We start from the raw sequence: 24,183 nt of genomic DNA on the forward strand, positions 1-24,183 counted from the left end.
GCAGGTGAGAGCAGAGCAGAGGGAAGCAGCAGAGCAGGTGAGAGCAGAGGAAAGCAGCAGAGCAGGTGAGAGCAGAGGGAAGCAGCAGAGCAGGTGAGGGCAGAGCAGAGGGAAGCAGAAGAGCAGGTAAGGACAGAGCCGAGGGAAGCAGCAGAGCAGGTGGGGACAGAGCAGAGGGAAGCAGCAAACAGGTGAGAGCAGAGCTGAGGGAAGCAGCAGAGCAGGTGAGAGCAGAGCGAAGCAGCAGAGCAGCTGAGAGCAGAGCAGAGGGAAGCAGCAGAGCAGCTGAGAGCAGAGCGAAGCAGCAGAGCAGGTGAGAGCAGAGGGAATCAGCAGAACAGGTGAGAGCAGAGCACAGGGAAGCAGCAGAGCAGGTGAGAGCAGAGCAGAGCAGAGGGAAGCAGCAGAGCAGGTGAGAGCAGAGCAGAGGAAAGCAGCAGAGCAGGTGAGAGCAGAGCAGAGGGAACCAGCAGAGCAGGTGAGAGCAGAGCAGAGGGAACCAGCAGAGCAGGTGAGAGCAGAGCAGAGGGAAGCAACAGAGCAGGTGAGAGCAGAGCAGAGGGAAGCAGCAGAACAGGTGAGAGTAGAGCAGAGGGAAGCAGCAGAACAGGTGAGAGCAGAGCAGAGGGAAGCAGCAGAACAGGTGAGAGTAGAGAAGAAAAACAGAGGAGAAGCAGCAGCAGAGCAGGTGAGAGGAGCAACAGAGCAGGTGAGAGGAGCAGTGCAGCAGAGCAGGTTAGAGCAGCAGGACATCAGAGCAGCAGAATAGGGCAGAGGAGCAGCAGAGCAGGTGAGAGCAGCAGAGTAGAGCAGAGGAGCAGCAGAGCAGGTGAGAGGAGCAGTGCAGCAGAGTAGAGCAGAGGAGCAGCAGAGCAGGTGAGAGCAGCAGAGTAGAGCAGAGGAGCAGCAGAGCAGGTGAGAGCAGCAGAGTAGAGCAGAGGAGCAGCAGAGCAGGTGAGAGCAGCAGGACATCAGAGCAGCAGAATAGAGCAGAGGAGCAGCAGCAGCCACAAGTAGCCGCAGAACACTTGTTGTTTACAGCAGCACAGCTCAGCCATAGCCGCACACTACTCAGCAGCTCTGCCACCAGGAAGAGGCGTGGCCTCTGTCACCCAACTGACAGCAGCTTCAGCCAATGCGGAGTCACGCTGCGGGCAGGCAGCCCCGCCCCCCAGCGCTCCGGCCAGTGAGCGGGCGGCGGGGGCGGGATTTCCGTTGTCAGGGTGCTGGCGGCTCGGTTGCTGCAGTCGGTGCGGGAGAGGCCGGCATGTCCGGCGGCCATGAACGGCTTCAGCACGGAGGAGGACAGCAGGGACGGGCCGCCTGCGCCCGCCGCCCCCTTCTACGGCCAGACGTGCTGCCTGATAGACGGCGGAGAGCGCTGCGCCCGGCCGGCCGGAAACGCGTCCTTCAGCAAGAGAGTCCAGAAGAGCCTCAGCCAGAAGCGCCTCAAGCTGGACATAGACCGCAGCGTGAGTGTCTGTATACTGTGCTGTATATACACCCCATCACTATATACTGCTATATATACACCCCATCACTATATACCCCCATCACTATATACTGCTATATACCCCCATCACTATATACTGCTATATACCCCCATCACTGTGTATACACTATATACTGCTATATATACACCCCATCACTGTGTATACACTATATACTGCTATATACCCCCCATCACTGTGTATACACTATATACTGCTATATACCCCCCCATCTCTGTGTATACACTATATACTGCTATATACCCCCCCCCCCATCACTGTGTATACACTATATACTGCTATATACCCCCATCACTGTGTATACACTATATACTGCTATATACCCCCATCACTGTGTATACACTATATACTGCTATATACCCCCATCACTGTGTATACACTATATACTGCTATATACCCCCCATCACTGTGTATACACTATATACTGCTATATACCCCCCCATCTCTGTGTATACACTATATACTGCTATATACCCCCCCCCCATCACTGTGTATACACTATATACTGCTATATACCCCCATCACTGTGTATACACTATATACTGCTATATACCCCCATCACTGTGTATACACTATATACTGCTATATACCCCCATCACTGTGTATACACTATATACTGCTATATACCCCCCATCACTATATATATATATATATATATATATATATATATATATATACACTATATACTGCTATATACCCCCATCACTGTATATACACTATATACTGCTATATACCTCCCATCACTGTATATACACTATATACTGCTATATACCCCCCATCACTGTATATACACTATATACTGCTATATACCCCCATCACTATATACTGCTATATACCCCCATCACTATATACTGCTATATACCCCCATCACTGTGTATACACTATATACTGCTGTATACCCCCATCACTGTATAAACACTATATACTGCTATATACCTCCATCACTATATACACTATATATTGCTATATACCCCCATCACTGTATATACTCTATATATTGCTATATACCACCATCACTGTATATACTCTATATATTGCTATATACCACCATCACTATAAACTGCTATATTCCCCCATCACTGTGTATACACTATATACTGCTATATACCCCCATTACTGTATATACTGCTATGTACCCCCATCACTGTATATACACTATATACTGCTATATACCCTGCTATATACCACCATCACTGTATACACTATGTATTGCTATATACCCCCATCACTGTATATACACTATATATTGCTATATACCAGGGCTGTGGAGTTGGAGTCGGAGTCGGGGCAATTTTGGGTGCCCGGAGTCGGGAAAAAATGCACCGACTCCGAATAAATTTAAACTAATTAAAATAGAAAATATGATAAAATGTTCTATTTCTCAGATAATAGTCATCATAAATAATGTGTATATATACAGTAATAGCTGTGCTTAGTCCACAATAATGAAATAAACCAATCAAAATTAGTTACTTGTGCTGCTTCAATAAAGCAGTCCCCGTATTTTTAAAGTCAGATATACACATCTGATTGTGACTGTATATATGATGTGTACACAGGAATCTCTTATATATACGAAATAACATCTATGCTGTAAGTATAAAACCTGATGTGTAGCCGTGTCACTAATAGAGATGGTCAATGAGATGGGAATAATTCTGCGTTGATTCTGATTTATGCAAATGTAAAAGTACGCACTCTTTTTGCTCATGAAATCAAATAATTGGTACTTATCCGTTAGCCGGGCGCATCCGGCAGGTGGCGCTAATTACCATTCCCCCTCCAGGCCGACATGGATAGTAGGGAAAGATGTAACTCTGGTGGAGTTTTGTCGCCACCTAGAGGATGCGCCCGGCTAACGGATAAGTACCAAATAATTTGATATGTTGTTAAAATTTGGTTTGGTGACTACGAATTAAATGGTACCTGAGAAGGATGAAAAGAAAAGTTCTATACATACCTGGGGCTTCCTCCAGCCCCCTTCAGGCTAATCCGTCCCTCGCTGTCCACCTCCACCACCTGGATCTTCTGCTATGAGTCCTGGTAATTCAGCCAGTCAGCGCAGTCCGGCCGCATGCCGCTTCCACAGCAAGGAGCGTTCTGCACCTGCGCAACAGTGCTGCGCAAGTGTAGTACGCTCCCGGCGGAGTCGGTACAAAAATCCTCCGACTCCTCTAATTTGCATATTACAATCTTGTCGATTGAAAGTATGTAACATGAAATTCGTCTCTTAACTGCCAACGCTTAGGAATTTTAAAAGACAACTGAAGTGAGAAGGATATGGAGGCTGCCATATTTATTCCCTTTAATCATAGACTAAAACTAGTCCTTGGTAAGAGTACTTGTAAAAGGTACAGACCGGAACAAAGAACATCTATCAGACCCTAGGCAATGTAACTGTGGATACATGTACAGTGTTCTCCCCAGAATTTTTTTCCAGCCAGGTGGCATGAAAAAGTAGCCGGGTGGCGTAAAGTGGGCGTGGCCATGACGTGCTGGAAAATGGGTGTGGCCATGACATTGGCGTAGCCAACTGTATTGTAAAACTAACTCAAAAGGGCCCTTTTTTCCCTAAAGCACAGTTAGGCAAAATGTCCTTAAAGGTTTTAAAAATTAAACACTGTTTTCCCCCCAAAAACACATAATTAGGCAGCATTTCCATTACCCCAGATGTCCAATGCAGAAACCATTACTCAAAATTTCAAAAAAAAGGTCAGGCTGGTGGGGTGGGTAGGTAGGTCAGGCGTGTGGCTAGTGAGGTGGATTAGTGTGTTAGGCAAGTCAGGCTGGTGGCTAGTGGGGTGGGGGGGGGGTAAAGTAGGTCAGGCTAGGGGGTAGTTGGGTGGGTGGCAAAGTAGGTCAGGCTAGTGGATGGGTGGGTAGATCAGGCTAGTGGATGGGTGGGTAGATCAGGCTAGTGGATGGGTAGGTAGGTCAGGCTAGTGGATGGGTGGGTAGGTCAGGCTAGTGGATGGGTGGGTAGATCAGGCTAGTGGATGGGTGGGTAGGTCAGGCTAGTGGATGGGTGGGTAGGTCAGGCTAGTGGATGGGTGGGTAGATCAGGCTAGTGGATGGGTGGGTAGATAAGGCTAGTGGATGGGTGGGTAGGTCAGGCTAGTGGATGGGTAGGTAGGTCAGGCTGGTGGATGGGTGGGTAGGTCAGGCTGGTGGATGGGTGGGTAGATCAGGCTGGTGGATGGGTGGGTAGATCAGGCTGGTGGATGGGTGGGTAGGTCAGGCTAGTGGATGGGTGGGTAGGTCAGGCTAGTGGATGGGTGGGTAGGTCAGGCTAGTGGATGGGTGGGTAGGTCAGGCTAGTGGATGGGTGGGTAGGTCAGGCTAGTGGATGGGTGGGTAGGTCAGGCTAGTGGATGGGTAGGTAGGTCAGGCTAGTGGATGGGTGGGTAGGTCAGGCTAGTGGATGGGTGGGTAGGTCAGGCTAGTGGATGGGTGGGTAGGTCAGGCTAGTGGATGGGTGGGTAGATCAGGCTAGTGGATGGGTGGGTAGATCAGGCTAGTGGATGGGTGGGTAGGTCAGGCTAGTGGATGGGTGGGTAGGTCAGGCTGGTGGATGGGTGGGTAGGTCAGGCTGGTGGATGGGTGGGTAGGTCAGGCTGGTGGATGGGTGGGTAGGTCAGGCTGGTGGATGGGTGGGTAGGTCAGGCTGGTGGATGGGTGGGTAGATCAGGCTAGTGGATGGGTGGGTAGATCAGGCTAGTGGATGGGTGGGTAGATCAGGCTAGTGGATGGGTGGGTAGATCAGGCTGGTGGATGGGTAGGTAGGTCAGGCTGGTGGATGGGTGGGTAGGTCAGGCTGGTGGATAGGTGGGTAGGTCCGTAGGGTAGGTGCCCTCTCCCTGCTCCTTACGTGTGTTGTAAAAATCCGATCCTCGGCTGCTTCCTGAGCGTGTCCCCCAGCTGCAGCACTTGCTCCTTGCTGTCAGACAGGGCGCATGCTGCGGATCAGCAGGCATCCCGGCTGATTCTCCAGATCCCACCATCCGTCTTAGCAGTTGGCACGCGCGCCGCTGGCTGGCAGAGGGGCGGGTCCACGGCAAGGCAGCCTCCTATTGGCCGGTGGGCGGGGCGGACGCACGTTTATTGGTGGAGGACGCCGACTCATCCCGCCCAGTTCATCGCTGCTAGAGACTGGGAGAGGAGCTTCCACTGTGAGGAAACATCGGCAAAAGGTGTCCCCGGCTACAGGCTGCGCGGCGGCCATTTTCTGGAAGATCATTGCTCAGAGGATAAATACTTGGTGCCAGCGGGGTTTTAAACCAGGCGGGCGGGATTTTAAAACAGCCGGGCGGCCCGCCCACGTAATTAGCCCTGGGGAGAACACTGATGTAAGAGTGATGTGCAGGTATTCTGCAGGGGAATGAGGAGATTCTTCCTCTATTACACATTCTTCATGCACAATCTGAACATCTATCAGGCCCTCGGCAATGTAACTGTGGGTACATGTAAGAGTGATGTGAAAGTACTCTGCAGGGGAATAAGGAGATTCTTCCTCTATTACACATTCTTCATGCATAATCTGAACCAGGTTTATGGGTGATAGACAACACCTCTGTGTTCAATGTGCACAACATTCTCAGTGGATTCCCTGCAGCTCTGTGGGGAGTGCATATGTAGAGTATAGTACTACTGTGTAACAAAGTAAACCTGAGACAGATGAAATTAAAGTTTTATACATATCTGGGGCTTCCTCCAGCCCCCTTCAAGCCAGTCTTGCATAGTGCACATGCACACACTCCGCCGCCGGGAGCGTACTACATCTGCGCATCACTGTTGCGCAGGTGCAGAACGCTCCTGGCTGTGGACGCGGCATGCGGCCGGACTGCGCTGATTGGCTGAATTAGCAGGACTCATAGCAGAAGATCCAGGTGGTGTAGGAGGACAGCGAGGGATGGATTAGCCTGAAGGGGGCTGGAAGAAGCCCCAGATATGTATAAAACGTTTCTTTTCATCCTTCTCAGGTACCATTTCATTCGTAGTCACCAAACCAAATTGAAGCAACATATCAAATTATTTGATTTCATGAGCAAAGTACATTTGCATAAATCAGAATCAACGCAGAATTATTCCCATCTCACTGACCATCTCTATTAGTGACACGGCTACACATCAGGATTTATTCTTGCAGCATAGATGTTATTTAGTGTATATATAAGAGATTCCTGTGTACACATCATATATACAGTCACAATCAGATATGTATATCTGACTGACTGCTTTATTGAAGCAGCACAAGTAAATAATTTTGATTGGTTTATTTCATTTTTGTGGACTAAGCACAGCTATTACTGTATGTATAAATTATTTATGATGACTATTATCTGAGAAATAGAACATTTTATCATATTTTCTATTTTAATTACAGTTTAAATTCATTAGGAGTCTGAGTCGGTGCATTTTCTTCCGACTACAGGTACCCAAAATTGCTACGACTCCGACTCCACAGCCCTGGTATATACAGTATACACTATACTGCTATATATCCCCATCATTGTATATACATAGACCGCAGAGTGTTAGTATACTGCTATCTATCTATCTATCTATCTATCTATCTATCTATCTATCTATCTATCTATCGCAGCGTGTGTGTCTGTATACTGCTATATACCCCAACACTATATACACCATACAGTATATACAGTGTCCCCCTCTCTGTACCACCAAGCCTGTCATAGACCACAGTGTGAGTATATACTGTATACTGCTATATACCCCCCTCACTGTATACATAGACTGCAGCGTGAGTGTATAGACTGTATACTACTATATGCCCCCACCACTATACACTGCAACTATATACACCATGCATTATATACCCCATCACTTCATACATAAACCGCAGCATATGTATATATCTGTGTGTAGTGTATGTATCTTAGTCTAGGGCCAAGTTAACTTATCTGTATGTTTTTTTCTTTTATATATACAAAAGTTCTGGCTTTTTTTTATTAAATAAAAGCTAGAACATGTTCAGAGTTGGAGCTGTCTTAATTAAGTTTGGCAAGGTATTCCACAGGGTAGGGGCAGCATGACAGAAAGCTCTGGCTCCCCAGGTTTTTAGTTGGACTCTGGGGGTGGTCAAGTTATTGGATTCTGTTGATCTGAGGTTGTGGGAGATGTGACGCAGTTGCAGCAAATCCTTAAGGTATCTGAGCCTAGGTCGTGTAGGGATTTGAATGTTAGCATGCCAATTTTGAAGACTATTTTCCATTTTATGGGTAGCCAGTGTAGTGAGCAAATGATTGGTGTTGTGGCAATGGTGAGGTTGGCTTGTTAACAGCCTTGTGGCAGCATTCTGTACTAGCTGCAGAGTGTGCAAGTCTTTACTTGGAAGGCCTGCATAGAGGGCATTGCAATAGTCCACCTTCTAAATTTTAAGCTCACAAGGCCTTCCCCGTAGTACTTTTTTTTTTTTCTATGCCATCTTCCCACCTCTGTGCAGCAATGTGCTTGCCGCTAAAGGTCCAGACTACACTGTGATCACATGACTAAAGACTGGACCTCTAGTGGCGATTACAGAGCTGCACAGGAGACGGTAAGATGACTGCATGGAATTAGAAGACAGGGGAGCCTGGACCTCTAGTGGCGAGTACAGAGCTACAGGGACAGGAAGATGATTGAGGTGAGCCAGTGTGAAAGTCCATAGGGAACAGTTAGCAAATCACAGCAACGTCAACAACTTAAAGCATTTTAATTGGCCGAATAGTGTGGGCGTATCATTATTACAACCTATCTGAAACGTAGATGTTCATGAGGGCGATGTCCACCTAATCACAGAAGCTGGCTCACCTCAACCATACTAACACCAAGATGGCTGGCCGGAACTAGGAGAGGTCACTATAAATACAAGCATGCTTCCAATGTGCACTGTATATGGGGAACACCTGACTTCAATAGGTGTGTGTGGGGACCCTTCCAACCAGGGCTGTGGAGTCGGTCCAAAAATCCACCGACTCCGACTCCTCAGTTTAGGATTCCTCCGACTCCTCGACTCCGACTCCTCTAATTTGCATATTACAATTTTGTTGATTAAAACTATGTAACATGGAATTAGTCTCTTAACTGCCAACGCTTAGGAATTTTACAAGACAACTGAAGTGAGAAGGATATGTAGACTACTATATTTATTCTCTTTAGACTAAAACTAGTCCTTGGTAAGAGTACTTGTAAAAGGTACAAACCGGAACAAAGAACATCTATCAGGCCCTAGGCAATGTAAGTGTGGGTACATGTAAGAATGATGTGCAGGGGAATGAGGGGATTCTTCCTCTATTACACATTCTTCATGTACAATCTGAACAAGGTTTATGGGTGACAGACAACACCTCTGTGTTCAATGTGCACAGCATTCTCAGCGGATTCCCTGCAGCTCTGTGGGGAGAGCATATGTAGAGTATAGTGCTACTGTGTAACAAAGTAAACCTGAGACAGATAGTAGTAAAAATGTTTCTGTACCGTGTTAGCCAAACAATATATGTAGGTAGAAAAAAACAAAGTCTTGTAAAAGTAATACCTTTTAATGGCTAACTGATAAAGTTAAATAATGCAAGCTTTCTGGGATCTAATTAATGATTGACTTGGCTTCACTATCTTCAGAAACCTGCTAGATTTCATGTTTGCTTGCATAAGCTCACTGGCTCCAGCCTGCTGATCACCTGACATCTAACTGCTAAACAGCAACCAGTACAACTGCCATCTTCATGCAGCTTCCCTGCATCAGTGTTTTACTACAGCTAACATCTAGAAATATGCCTGAAGAAGGGGACTAGATCCCAGAAAGCTTGCATTATTTAACTTTATCAGTTAGCCATTAAAAGGTATTACTTTTACAAGACTTTGTTTTTTTCTACCTGAGACAGATGAAATTAAAGTTTTATACAGACCTGGGGCTTCCTCCAGCCGCCTCCCTCGTTGTCCTCCTCCACCACCTGGATCTTCTGCTATGAGTCCAGGTACTTGAGCCAGTCGGGCGTAGTGCGTATGCACACACTCCGCCGCCAGGAGCATACTACACCTGTGCAGCACTATTGCGCAGGTGCAGAATGTTCCTGGCTGTGGGAGCGGCATGCGGCCGGACAGCGCTGACTGGCTGAATTACCAGGACTCATAGCAGAAGATCCGGGTGGTGGAGGACAGTGAGGGACTGATTAGCCTGAAGGGGGCTGGAGGAAGCCCCAGGTATGTATAAAACTTTACTTTCCCAGAGCGTCCCTGGGACAGCACCCCTCCTCTGAGACTTGTCTCCCCTCCCAATTCTGGACAGGAAGCTATTAAACAAACAAATTTGCATAATGGACAGCAGTACATGTATAAATACAAGCCACTTACAATGATCCTCAGTTGTTTTTCCTGTCCCGGACAGGAGCGGATGGAGGGGTCTCTGTGCTCCCATGTCAGGTGGCAGGTGCAGCGTGTGGGGCAGGCAATGACGGGCTGAGCAGGGGACTCAGTGTGCTATGCGCCCAGCGTGGTGGAGGCTTCTCCTTGGAGTGCGGAAGTTTTATGGACGGCAGAGCGCTAACCGGAAGTTCCGGCGGAAGCGCGATGACGTCATGTGCAGGCGTCCCACATGACTGGTCACATGATCAGGCCTGATTGCAGGCCCGCAGCGGTGATCATTACGGCGATTGGCTGCTGGACACAGAGGCAGCTGCTGGCAATTAAGGAGGAGGAGGGTAAGATTTAAAAAAGATCTGTTGTTTGTCCATGACTCAATGCTGTTTGGTGGATCATGGAGGACGCCGCAGGCCTTTCCTCACTGCAATCTGCAGGGACTGGCTCTGAACCCTCTCTGGTGAGACATTGTTTGTGTTTCTTCTGCGGAATATGCTGTTTAAGTTACACTGAGGGGACTAATAGTTTTTTTCTTATCTATATATTTCAGCCTAAACTTCCAAAAGCTGACAAAGATAAGGAAAAGGATAAATCATCTCAGTCCACTCTGAGTAAACACTCATCATCCTCCAAAGAAAGACGATGTGCTATCTGCAATAATCGCATATCATCATCTGCTCCTTCATCTAAGAAATTATGTCAGTATTGTACAGATAAAATTGTCAAGGATGAATCCCCAGTAGTTTTCAAAGACTTAATGGGATGGATGCGCTCGGAGATGTCTTCAGCCATAAAAGAAATTAAGGATTCTGCTATAGCATCATCCTCATCAGCGGTAGCAGATCCTATGGAAGACATCCCACCTTTGGAGGGCACTTCCCCTATGGAGGGCACTTCGGCTATTCCTGATGTCACTGTCCCTATACCTTCCCTATCTGTTCCTAAGAGAAAGAGGGGAGAGGATTCAGAGGAGTCAGAAAATTCTGGGGAGGAGGGTGAAATATCTTCCTTTGAAGAGATTTCCGCTGAGGATACATCTGATAGACCAGACAAAGGGCAGAAATTTGCTTTTTCTCCGGACCTAATGAAGAATCTGTTATCTGATATGCATACGGCTATGGGTATTACAGTTGAACAGAGGACTTTGACACCCTTGGATCAGATGTACGAAGGTTTGTCAGATCCCCAGTCCAGTTTTATCCCAGTTCATTCTTCTCTAAAAAATATGATTAAGAAGGAGTGGGATGAACCTGAAAAGAGAGCCTTTTGGCCTCGGTCATTAAATCGTAGATACCCGTTCTGTGCGGAGGACCAGAAATTCTGGGGTACATCTCCCAAGCTTGACCCATCTTTTTCCAGGGTGTCAAAGAAAACAGATTTGCAGTTCGAAAATTTTGGAAACTTAAAGGATCCAATTGACAAAAAAGCGGATAATCTCCTCAGAAGAGCATGGGAGTCCTCATCACTAACTTTTAAACCTGCAGTAGCTTCAACAGCAGTGGGTAGGTCCCTGAAATACTGGTTGATGGAAACACAGGACAAGATTGCTTCTGGTGTTCCTAGGGAGGAGATATTAAAGGACTTTCCAAAACTATTCAATTCCACCAATTATCTCACTGATGCAGCAGATGATACGGTGAAGTTGACGGCCAGGACCACGGCTTTAGTAAATTCTGCTAGACGTGGTATATGGGTAAAGACGTGGCAGGGAGATAACTCTTCCCGCTCTAAATTATGTAGTCTACCTTGTGAGGGGGAATTTCTTTTTGGCTCTAAGTTAGAGCAGACTTTGGAAAGAACTGCTGATGCTAAAAAGAATTTTCCTGTTAAAAGGAGGACCTTTCCACCCAAACGCTCCTTTCGTTCCTCTAAACCTGAACAAGACCCCAAGACTTCATCGAGAAAGAGATGGGGTCCAAGTAGGCCTCAGAAAGCCAAATCAAATTTTGCCCATACCTCCCAGCAAAATAAACAATGACGTCAGGATCCCGGTGGGGGGAAGACTGGCCCATTTTTACGAGCAGTGGCTCCTTCTTCCTCAAAATCTCTGGTTACAGAGAATTGTGTTAGAAGGGTATGCCATAGAATTTCAGTATCCCCCCCCCCCCCCCTCGAAGGTTCTGGGTAAATCAAAGGCCAAAGACAGAGATTCAAACAATGGCATTACAAAACGAAGTGACTATGTTACTACAAAAAAGAGTTATCAGAGAGGTCCCATCATGCCAGAGGGTTCAGGGATATTATTCACCGGTCTTTCTTGTAAAAAAGCCTCAGGGGGAGTTCCGCTTCATCCTCAATCTGAAAGGGTTGAACAAGGCCGTAAAATATCGAAGATTCAGGATGGACAATATCACCTCTGTTATAAGTCTGTTACAGAAGGATTGCTTCCTGGCATCATTGGATCTCAAGGGCGCCTATCTACACATCCCGATAGAGCTACAGTCTCAGCAGTTCCTAAGGTTTGCCATCAGCATTCAGGAAGAGGTAAGGCACTTCCAGTTTAACGCTTTACCTTTTGGATTAGCCTCGGCTCCTTGGTTGTTCACGAAGGTCATGTCCGAGGTCTTAGCTGTTTTGAGGAAAAGATCTATTAATGTTTTGGCCTACCTGGATGATCTTTTGTTTTGGGGTGACTCAGTAAATTCCTTGAAAATCCAGATTAATTCAGCTCTGGAATTGCTCCAATCTCTAGGATGGCTTATTAACTGGTCTAAATCATCTATTCAACCTAAACAGACTATGGAATATTTAGGTTTTGTTATTTCTACTTGTGATGAGAAAGTGTTTTTGCCTCAGAGAAAGATAACTGCTATTCTTAATACTGTTCTTTCTTTTCAGACCACAGGTGCCATTACGCTAAGAAGGGCTATGTCGGTTCTAGGCCTTCTAACCTCCTCCTTCCCTGCAGTCCAGTGGGGACAACTCCATTCAAGAATACTGCAAAATTGGATCCTAAAGAATTGGAACAGAAAGGTGACGTCCTTAGAAAGAAGATTGCTAATTCCTTTCAGAGTAAAGGCAGCTCTCAGCTGGTGGCAGAATCCAGTTCGTCTGTCCGAAGGTCGACCGTGGTTTTCTCCAGTCGAAAAAATCATGACAACAGACGCCAGCTCCTGGGGATGGGGGGCTCATATAGACTCACTACCAGCACAGGGTCAGTGGTCCACTTTGATGAAAGGAAGATCGTCAAACAGCAGAGAGTTACAGGCAGTATGGATGGGCCTACTTCACTTTTGCAATTACATCAGCCACTGTCATGTTCTAGTACGTTCAGACAACGCCAGTGTAGTGGCGTACATCAACAGGCAAGGAGGAACGAAAAGTCATCTTTTATGGTCTCAGACCTCAAAAATCCTATTGTGGGCGGAGAAAAATCTAAAATCCATCAGAGCAGTGCATCTGAGGGGTGTAAACAATTATCTTGCGGATTACCTAAGCAGATCGGCTCTAAAGCAGGACGAGTGGACCCTGAACTCGGAGGTTTTCCAGGAGATCTGCATGACATGGGCACATCCAGAAGTGGATCTATTTGCAAGGAGGAGCAACGCAAGGTGTCAACTCTTTTGTTCCCTATGGCCCCAGGACAGGCCATGGGCGATAGATGCCTTTTCGATAGATTGGAGCATCAGACTAATGTATGCTTTTCCCCCTCTATCCCAGATCCCGAAGGTTCTCAGCAAGATTTGTCGAGACAGGGCTCGAATAATTCTGATAGTTCCATTTTGGCCGAAAAGACCGTGGTTCAGTCTATTACAGAGGTTATCGATCAGTCCTCCGTTGCTTTTACCTCAACGTCCGGATCTATTGCAGCAGGGGCCAGTTTTTCATCCAAATCTTCAGCAGATGCGTCTCTCTGCATGGAACCTGAGTGGAACATTTTGAAGTCTAAGGGGTTTTCAGATGGTCTTTCGGAAACCTTGATTCAAAGTCGAAAGAAAGTGACAAGAGTAATTTATCAGAAGGCCTGGCGAGTCTATAATAGCTGGTGTTTGGAGAGATCTATGAATGTTCATTCATCGACATCAGTTTTAGAATTCCTGCAGGCAGGGTTTGAAAAAGGACTGAGTATTAGTACATTAAAAGTTCAGACAGCGGCAATCAGTGTTTTCCTACAAAGAAGACTAGCCCAGGAGGAGTTCATTCTTCGTTTTTTTCAGGCAATTAAGAGGTTACGTCCAGTGTTGGTTCCGAGAACCCCGTCTTGGGATTTAAACATAGTCTTACAGGCTATGTGTGGTCCTCCCTTTGAACCAATTGACCAAGTTTCGGAAAAATTGTTATCCTTGAAGATGGCATTTCTTCTTGCGATTACTTCGGCAAGAAGGGTAGGAGAGTTACAGGCTTTGTCAATTAAGCCTCCCTACTGTATTATTTCAGAAGACAAGGTTACTTTGAGGCCAGATATTGCCTTCCTTCCAAAAGTAGTTTCAACTTTTCACAGAACTCAGGAGATATTTCTTCCTTCATTTTGTGAGAAACAGTCTAATGAAAAAGAGAAACAGCTTCATTGTCTGGATGTCAGAAGGTGTCTACTTCAATACTTGGAGAGGTCTAAATCATGGAGGAAGACAGATGCTTTGTTCATCCTGTTTGCTGGAAAGAATAGGGGGCTCCGTGCATCAAAGCCAACTATTGCTAGATGGATAAGACAGGCTATTCTAATGGCATATCAATCACAGGGTAAGGTCCTTCCAACATCTGTCAAAGCTCATTCTACAAGAAGTGTCGCAACCTCATGGGCAGAGAGGGCTGGAGCTTCCATCGAGCAGATTTGTAGAGCGGCTACCTGGTCCAGCCAGAACACATTTGTAAAACATTACAGACTAAATTTATTATCAAGTGGTGATCTAGCCTTTGGTAGAAGAGTTCTACAGGCAGTAGTCCCACCCTAATGAGAATCTTGTTTATCGTCTCAGAGGAGGGGTGCTGTCCCAGGGACGCTCTGGGAAAGACCACACTTACCTTCGGTAAGGTCTTTTCCAGTAGTCCAGGGGACAGCACCCCTACTTCCCACCCTATGTGGGAAACTATTAAGAAGAAATTTTGCAAGCATCGTATGGTGAGTCCGGGTCATCTTTGTTATAACTGAGGATCATTGTAAGTGGCTTGTATTTATACATGTACTGCTGTCCATTATGCAAATTTGTTTGTTTAATAGCTTCCTGTCCAGAATTGGGAGGGGAGACAAGTCTCAGAGGAGGGGTGCTGTCCCCTGGACTACTGGAAAAGACCTTACCGAAGGTAAGTGTGGTCTTTTCATCTGCCTCAGGTACCCTTTAATTTGTAGTCACCAAACCAAATTTTAACAACATATCAAATTATTTGATTTCATCAGCAAAGGCAGTGCATACATTTGCATAAATCAGCATCAATGCAGAATTATTTCCATCTCATTGACCATCTCTATTAGTGACACAGCTACACATCAGGCTTTATTCTTACAGCATAGATGTTATTTCGTATATATAAGAGATTCCTGTGTACACATCATATATACAGTCACAATCAGATGTGTATATCTGACCTTAAAAATACGGGGACTGCTTTATTGAAGCAGCACAAGTAACTATTACTGTATATATACATTATTTTTAATGACTATTATCTGAGAAATAGAACATTTTATCATATTTTCTATTTTAATTACAGTTACAAATTCAGTAGGAGTCGGAGTCGGTGCATTTTTTCCCGACTCCGACTCCAGGCACCCAAAATTGCCCGACTCCGACTCCGACTCCACAGCCCTGCTTCCAACCCCACTGCTGAGTATATAATCGGGCAGCAGGGTGGTGTAGTGGTTAGCGCTCTCGCCTTGCAGCAATGGGTCCCCGGTTTGAATCCCAGCCAGGACACTATCTGCAAGGAGTTTGTATGTTCTCCCTGTGTCTGTGTGGGTATCCTCCGGGCACCCCGGTTTCCTCCCACATCCCCAAAACATACAGATAAGTTAATTGGCTTCCCCTAAATTGGCCCTAGACTGATACATGCACTACACATGATACATACATACATACATACATAGACATAGGACTATGGTATGGATTAGATTGAAAGCTCCTCTGAGGGACAGTTAGTGACAAGATAATGTATACTCATTACAGAGTATAGCTACCAGTATATAAATACAAAATTATAATATGGTTGCCTCACAGAGAGCTTTAAAGGAATACTGTAGGGGGGGTCGGAGGAAAATGAGTTGAACTTACCCGGGGCTTCTAATGGTCCCCCACAGACATCCTGTGCCCGCGCAGCCACTCACCGATGCTCCGGCCCCGCCTCCGGTTCACTTCTAGAATTTCAGACTTTAAAGTCTGAAAACCACTGCGCCTGCGTTGCAGTGTCCTCGCTCCCACTGATGTCACCAGGAGCGCACGGCGAAGGCACAGACCATACTGGACCTGCACAGTACGCTCCTGGTGCCATCAGCAGGAGCGAGGACACGGCAACGCAGGCGCAGTGGTTTTCAGACTTTAAAGTCTGAAATTCCAGAAGTGAACCGGAGGCGGGGCTGGAGCATCAGTGAGCGGCTGCGCGGGCACAGGATGTCTGCGGGGAGCGGAGCATCGGTGAGTGGCTGCACGGGCACAGGATGTCTGCGGGGAGCGGAGCATCGGTGAGTGGCTGCGCGGGCACAGGATGTCTGCGGGGAGCGGAGCATCGGTGAGTGGCTGCACGGGCACAGGATGTCTGCGGGGAGCGGAGCATCGGTGAGTGGCTGCGCGGGCACAGGATGTCTGCGGGGAGCGGAGCATCGGGGAGTGGCTGCGCGGGCACAGGATGTCTGCGGAGAGCAGAGCATCGGTGAGTGGCTGCGCGGGCACAGGATGTCTGCGGGGAGCGGAGCATCGGTGAGTGGCTGTGCGGGCACAGGATGTCTGCGGGGAGCGGAGCATCGGTGAGTGGCTGCTCGGGCACAGGTTGTCTGCGGGGAGCGGAGCATCGGTGAGTGGCTGTGCGGGCACAGGATGTCTGCGGGGAGCGGAGCATCGGGGAGTGGCTGCGCGGGCACAGGATGTCTGCGGAGAGCAGAGCATCGGTGAGTGGCTGCGCGGGCACAGGATGTCTGCGGGGAGCGGAGCATCGGTGAGTGGCTGTGCGGGCACAGGATGTCTGCGGGGAGCGGAGCATCGGTGAGTGGCTGTGCGGGCACAGGATGTCTGCGGGGAGCGGAGCATCGGGGAGTGGCTGCGCGGGCACAGGATGTCTGCGGAGAGCAGAGCATCGGTGAGTGGCTGCGCGGGCACAGGATGTCTGCGGGGAGCGGAGCATCGGTGAGTGGCTGTGCGGCCACAGGATGTCTGCGGGGAGCGGAGCATCGGTGAGTGGCTGTGCGGGCACAGGATGTCTGCGGGGAGCGGAGCATCGGGCAGTGGCTGTGCGGGCACAGGATGTCTGCGGGGAGCGGAGCATCGGTGAGTGGCTGCGCGGGCACAGGATGTCTGCGGGGAGCGGAGCATCGGTGAGTGGCTGCGCGGGCACAGGATGTCTGCGGGGAGCAGAGCATCGGTGAGTGGCTGCGCGGGCACAGGATGTCTGCGGGGAGCGGAGCATCGGTGAGTGGCTGCGCGGGCACAGGATGTCTGCGGGGAGCGGAGCATCGGTGAGTGGCTGCACGGGCACAGGATGTCTGCGGGGAGCGGAGCATCGGTGAGTGGCTGCGCGGGCACAGGATGTCTGCGGGGAGCGGAGCATCGGTGAGTGGCTGCGCGGGCACAGGATGTCTGCGGGGAGCGGAGCATCGGGGAGTGGCTGCGCGGGCACAGGATGTCTGCGGGGAGCGGAGCATCGGTGACTGGCTGCACGGGCACAGGATGTCTGCGGGGAGCGGAGCATCGGTGAGAGGCTGCGCGGGCACAGGATGTCTGCGGGGGGACCATTAGAAGCCCCGGGTAAGTTCAACTCATTTTCCCCCGACCCCCCCTACAGTGTCCATTTAAGTTCAGGTTAATGTCTCTCCAAGGCAATGGCAGAATGTGAGGGAAACGTGTGATTATGTGTGGCAGCGCGATTGAATAAATACTGCTCTTTCTACCCACTGAGGCCAGGAGAGCCACTATTCACTGCAGCTGCTTGTTTCTTACTTATTATTTGCGATTGGTAAATGCGTAAGGAACAGAAATTCGTATGCTCCTACTTTTGGTTTGTTTCCAAGTTCTTTAATTTGTTTCGTAAACAAATTTCAGTAAACTTTAAGGGCTCGTTTCCACTAGTGCGGCATGCGTCTCGCAGATGCACACCGCACTGAGCGGGTGGGCGGGATCGCAGGCGAATCCCATTACACGGCTATGGGATTCGCAGCCTCCACGGCGAATTCTGCTGGGTGTTCCGGGCGAATCGCTCCCGCAAGCGATTCCGCTGCGGCCCCGTCATCCCCTATGGCAGAGTTTCCCCGTGCGAATCATGTGCGGGGAAACTCTGCAGAATCGGCGGCGAAATCGCCGTAGTGGAAACGGGCCCTAAAGGGAACCTAAACTGAGATGAATATGGTTTTTTGCCTTTTTAGGCTGCTTTCACAGTGGGACTCGCGCTATGAGCGCTCTGATTATATTTTTGAGGTGTTTATGATCCTGCAACAAGCTGAATAGAGTGGACGAGATTCTTTGAGTGGCTGGGGGTGGCCTGATGACCCCATAAGCGCTGAGGACCCATCTAGCAGAGGGTCATATAATAGCAGTGAGTGCCCACTGTGAGGGGTGTGGTGGTGGTGATATCTCGCCGAAGGTGATCAGTGGCAAAGCAACCTGGAACTCACGAAGAGTGTCGGACTGTCTGTACAGGATTGTATTTTGTGCACTGTGTACAGGATTGTATTTTGTGCAGATATAAAAGACTTGTTTGCAGTATTCATTGGTCATTGAGTGTTTGTGTGTTGGGATTAGAAAAAGTGGGCGGAGCCGACACCAGCCAAATGCATACCCGGGCAACACCGGGTCATCAGCTAGTACATAATAATAATAAGGTAGAACATTAGACTATGGCTATGGTAGGATTAGAGTGTGAGCCCCTCTGAGGACAGTCAGTGACATGACTATGTACTCTGTAATGTGCTGCAGAAGATGTCAGTGCTATATAAATACATAATAATAATATGGTAGGACATTACACTATGACTATGGTAGGATTAGAGTGTGAGCTCGTCTGAGGACAGTCAGTGGCATGACTGTGTACAGTGCTGCAGATGTCGTCAGTGCTATATAAATACATAATTAATAATAATATGATGGTAGGACTTAAGGCTATGACTGTGGTAGGATTAAATTGTGAGCTCCTCTGAGGACAGTCAGTGACATGACTATGTACTCTGTAATGTGCTGCAGATGTCAGTGCTATATAAATACATAATAATAATAATAATATGATGGTAGGATTTTAGGCTATGACTATGGTAGGATTAGACTGTGAGCGCCTCTGAGGACAGTCAGTGACATGACTATGTACTCTGTAATGTGCTGCAGATGTCAGTGCTATATAAATACATAATAATAATAATAATAATATGATGGTAGGATTTTAGGCTATGACTATGGTAGGATTAGACTGTGAGCGCCTCTGAGGACAGTCAGTGATATGACTATGTACTCTGTAATGTGCTGCAGGAGATGTCAGTGCTATATAAATACATAATAATATGGTAGGACATTAGATTATGACTATGGCAGGATTAGAGTGCGAGCTCCTTTGAGGACAGTCAGTGACATGACTATGTACTCTGTAATGTGCTGCAGGAGATGTCAGTGCTATATAAATACATAATAATAATATGGTAGGACATTAGACTATGACTATGGTAGGATTAGAGTGTGAGCTCCTCTGAGGACAGTCAGGGACATGACTATGTACTCTGTAATGTGCTGCAGAAGGTCACTGCTTTGTATAAATAACGTGTAATTTTGCAGTGTATCATTGTAATGGTCGCTGTCTCACTCAGGTCCGGCATCTGTACATCTGTGACTTCCACAAGAATTACATTCAGAGCGTTCGGAATAAGAGGAAGCGGAAGACGAGTGACGATGGAGCGGACTCCCCGGAGCACGAGACGGACGTGCCGGAGGTGAGGCTGATCAGCACATCTTCTATGGTTTTGTGGTGACTGTTTGAATGATATAACACAGACGTGACCTATGTGCTCAGAGTGTCTACTTCCTATACTCACCTTCTCCTATACTCACCTTCTGCATGCATAAACCTACCAGATTGCCCATAAATGTTGCCATTTTTAGCGAGTGATCATATTTTTGTTAAAGTGGACCTGAACTCAGAACTTCCTCTCTGCTCTAAAAGGTAAGCAACAGCATAATAACATCAGGGAAAAGTAATAAAATGAGCTTTACTTACCTGGGGCTTCCTCCAGCCCCTGGCAGCTAATATGTCCCTCCGGTGTCCGCCAATCCCTTCCGTTGCGGATGCCGACCTCGCCAGGGACTTTTCCCTGAGGTTTCCGATAAAGATAAACATTTGTTACAGCTGATCCTGCAATAAAACTGCATTGTCTACTTCCTGCTTTCATGGAGGCAGACATAGGGTCAACATCCTGTGTTTACATATTAGCTGTGTCGAGGACTGACACGTTTCTGTGCTGACAGCTGAGATTCAAATTACACTCGTGATTACTTGAAGAGGAGGGGGAATTAGACAGGCTAAACTCTCTAAACACACACAGGGTGGATTTTTCTGTGTTGTCCTTTGCAAGATTTCAGCTGCACTGTAAGTTTCAGATTGAATGAAAAGTTTGCATTTAATTGAGCCACAGCATGAAAGGCGTCTAAACTGTTTTGATAACAAAACACAGTTGTGTTAGTGTCTATTGCCTTGCATAGGACCCTTATGCATGTCTGCTAATCTGCCTTCCTCCCCATACAGTTCTCTGGTGTTTAGTGGATCCCTCCCTCCCCTACCTACACAATTCCCTGGTGTCTAGTGGATCCCTCCCTCCCCTATACAATTCCCTGGTGTCTAGTGAGCCCCTCCCAATACAGTTGCCTCATGTCTTGTGGTCACCACTCTTTCCCCTATATCAGTGATGGCTAACTTTTGGTACTCCAGCTGTGGTGGAAATCACAAGTCCCATGAGGCATTGCAATACTCTGACAGCTCTAAGCATAACTCGGGGAGGCAGAGGCATGATGGGATTTTGGTTTTGTCACAGCTGGAGTGCCAAGGTTAGCCATCACTGCCCTATATGGTTCTTTGGTGTCTAGTGACCCCTCTACTCTCCCCTATACAGTTCCCTGGTGTCCAATGGGCCCCCTCCCTCCCCTATACAGTTCCCTGGTGTCTACTGGACTCCTCCCTCCCCTATACAGTTCCCTGGTGTCTAGTGACTCCAACCCCCCATCCATCCTTTCCCCATACGGCTTCTGTGGTGATCTAGAGATTCACTTCCAGTATAGCTTCCCTGGTGGCCTAGAGTGGGACAAACCTAATGCAAAGTGGGGAAACCACTTATGGGCCAGATTTGATGGCTCTGTAGCTCAGGTTTGGCCCGAGGGCCGGAGACTGCAATGCATGGACTAGCATGAGTGATCTCTCTGTTCTGTACAAATCACAAAGCTCACACCAACCTAACCAGCTCAGATTATGCCCCTTCCCAAGAATGTGTGCGCCTAACCCGCTCTCTTGTAAATCGCCCTTTTTGTAGTTTCTCTGTCACTCGGTGAGAAGTGTGAATGTTACTCTTGTGTTAATTGTATCCTCATTTTTCAGCGGAACATCTGGGAACAATTTCTCCAGCGTTTTAAAACAAATTGTGGGCACACCGTGCATCGGTGATATAGACGTTTTATACGTTGTTCCAGCCGCTCCTGTTAAGGCCTGACTAAACCCAAAATTGAAGTTGTTAAATCCTGAAAGCACACATTATGTTTAGCTTAAATGACGTGTTTCTCTTGGCACTATATTTTCAAATGTAGCACTTAGTTTTATAGCTACGCTTGCCTGCAGCTGTGCACCGATACATACAGATGTCAGTGGCAGGACCCTGGCTCTGGCCGCTGAGGTCTGCAGGTCCCACCTCTAGTGAGCTACAGGGAGTCCCGGGTTAACAAACGAGTCAGGGACTGAAGGTTTTTCTTAAAGGATACTGGAGCTGAATAAAATAGCAGATTTACTTACCTGTGGCTTCCTCCAGCCCCTAGAAGCCTATGTGGCCCCCGCCACAGCTCAGCTCTCAGCCAGTCTCCTGAGGCCCCGCCGTAGTGGGCAGTGACATCTGCGCATGCACAAGCAAGTCATGGTCGCACTCCCGTTGCTGGTGCATTCTGTGCAGACGCGTCTGCTTCTGATGCGTTTTGGTGGCCACTACGGCGGGCACACCAGAAGAGTGGCTTGAGAGCGGAGCTGCGGCGAGATAGGGGATGGAGGAAGCCCTAGGTAAGTAAATCTGCTATTATTTTATTCAGCTCATGTATCCTTTAACCCAGTGATGGGCAAACTTTGCTCTCCAGCTGTTAGGTAACTACAAGTCCCACAATGCATTTGCCTTCATGAATCGTGACTGTCAGACTCCTGCAATGCATTGTGGGACTTGTAGTTCCTTAACAGCTGGAGAGTCAAGGTAGCCTGTCAATGCTTTAACCTGAACTCATTCTTAAAGTGATTCTCTGGCATGTATAAAAAAAAAAAAAAAACCTGACACCAAGGGCTTCTATCGGCCCCCTGCAGCTGTCATGTCCTGCGCCGCCCCCCTACGATCTTCTGTTCCCCGGCCGCCAGCAACGGTCTAATTATTTGTCTAACTAGACGCATAGAACTGGCTGTGGCCGCCCGTGTGCTCACTCCCACCCGCTGCACAAGTGCAGTATGAAGTTTTCTTGAGCTGCGCAGTAAGCTCCCGATGACACGTGCGGTAGCAAGAGCACAGCCGCGCAGCCGAAGTTCTATCCCTCTAGTTAGATGAATAATTAGACTGGTGCCGGTGGTGGGGAACGGAAGCAAGCAGTACTGTGTCTGACAAGCACATTTGAGCATGTGTACGTCTACCAGTTGCTCCGGTTACCTCAACGTTTGTTTTTAATTCACTTATTAACTTGATTGCTATTACAATTTGCCTTGTTCACTTTTGGGTTTAGTTAAACTTTAAAGAAAATAAATTCCCACCTTGGCCTCCCATTTTTATGTGGTTGGTATTTAGTTTAGTTGATATTTAGTTGGCATTATTTAGCAATTTATGCATTGTACATTTGTGGTTTTACAAAAAAGTATATTGAACGTACTTTTTGTACTGATTGAACTCGATGGACGTATGTCTTTTTTTCAACCAAAATAACTATGTACCTGGCTGGTTGGGTCCTGTAGCTCCTTGCTGTAAGGAAAGTGGATGTTGCATTCCTAGCGCATGTCAGACTACCTGACCCCACCCTCTTCGTTGTGGCCAGCACTGCAGCTGAGCAGTCTCTTCTTCCTCCCCACTCAACGTGTAATAAAGCATTTAACCCTTCCCATGCGCACACTCTTCGAGGGGGGTTGTTAAAACAATGTTTACCCTAGTCTTAGCCGGCCACAAAGAGTTAAATATGTTTGGGATAGGATCGGCTCTGCGCTCACAGGGAGACTGGCTGCTGCGCCCCCCACCCCCCTCTGACTTCATCAATTGGGTCGTGATGAGACAGGGGACAAGATTTGACAGCTGTCTGTCCAATAAAATTGCATCATCATCTCAACAGGAAATGGAACAACAGGAGCCAGCCACCCAGGTGCTTCCAATATATTTACTTGAAAAAGTGCAGACTTGCAACTCATAGAACTCTGTGTATTGGCAATTAAAGAGTAACTGTAGTGAAAATAACATATTGATTAAAATTACGTTAGTCGATTGAGCATGATAAATTAGATCTGGAGCTGCTAGTCTCCCTCCAGAATAATGCCTGATCTTCCAGAACCCTGGTGGAGGAGAATTCAGCATAGCTAATCAGCCTAGGCAGAGCACCACTGGGGGGGAGGGCTACATTCAATATACAGCAATATATAGATATAGAAAGTGTTTCTGATGCTGAAACCAGGAAAAATACCATAAAGTGGGTATCCTAAATAATTTCCAGCATTCTACTATATGTCACTACAGGGCCTCTTTAATGTAAATGTTCTATCATGCGCATGGAAGGCTGATCCAGGCTTTAAAACCAGATCAGTGATTGGCTCTCCTTACCTGGATGTGTTCATCGCTCCATATCACCTCCGATGGAATCGAGAATTGCTGGCTGTACGCAAGGCGCTCTCATCCATGACCACGTCGGAGGGGGTTTCTGCAGGTATTGCAAATTGGTCATCCTAAATTGCATCTAAGGAATGTTCATTTGATGAATGGATGAGTTATAATTAC

The 24,183-nt window shown here is 47.6% G+C and overlaps 2 protein-coding genes across 3 annotated transcripts in view; one reads left to right on the forward strand and one right to left on the reverse strand.

The window, feature by feature from the left end:
• The first annotated feature begins 1,192 nt into the window (after positions 1–1,192).
• SAP30L (SAP30 like) overlaps positions 1,193–24,183 on the forward strand; it is a 28,458-nt gene continuing 5,467 nt past the window's right edge. The window contains exons 1-3 of one of the 2 annotated variants that reach the window (XM_068278347.1): positions 1,193–1,472; positions 19,795–19,917; positions 23,926–24,112. In XM_068278347.1, the coding sequence (XP_068134448.1) occupies positions 1,281–1,472; positions 19,795–19,917; positions 23,926–24,112 (502 nt within the window). In that variant the 5' untranslated portion in view covers positions 1,193–1,280. The remainder of the gene's footprint in view (positions 1,473–19,794; positions 19,918–23,925; positions 24,113–24,183) is intronic. The other variant, XM_068278346.1, reaches the window with a different exon arrangement.
• The window catches only part of HAND1 (heart and neural crest derivatives expressed 1), a 326,296-nt gene continuing 326,136 nt past the window's right edge, over positions 24,024–24,183 (reverse strand). The window contains exon 5 of the mRNA XM_068278345.1: positions 24,024–24,106. Coding sequence (XP_068134446.1) covers positions 24,105–24,106 — 2 coding nt within the window. The 3' untranslated portion in view covers positions 24,024–24,104. The remainder of the gene's footprint in view (positions 24,107–24,183) is intronic.

Source organism: Hyperolius riggenbachi, chromosome 3, assembly GCF_040937935.1.
Source record: "Hyperolius riggenbachi isolate aHypRig1 chromosome 3, aHypRig1.pri, whole genome shotgun sequence".
NCBI lineage: Eukaryota > Metazoa > Chordata > Amphibia > Anura > Hyperoliidae > Hyperolius > Hyperolius riggenbachi.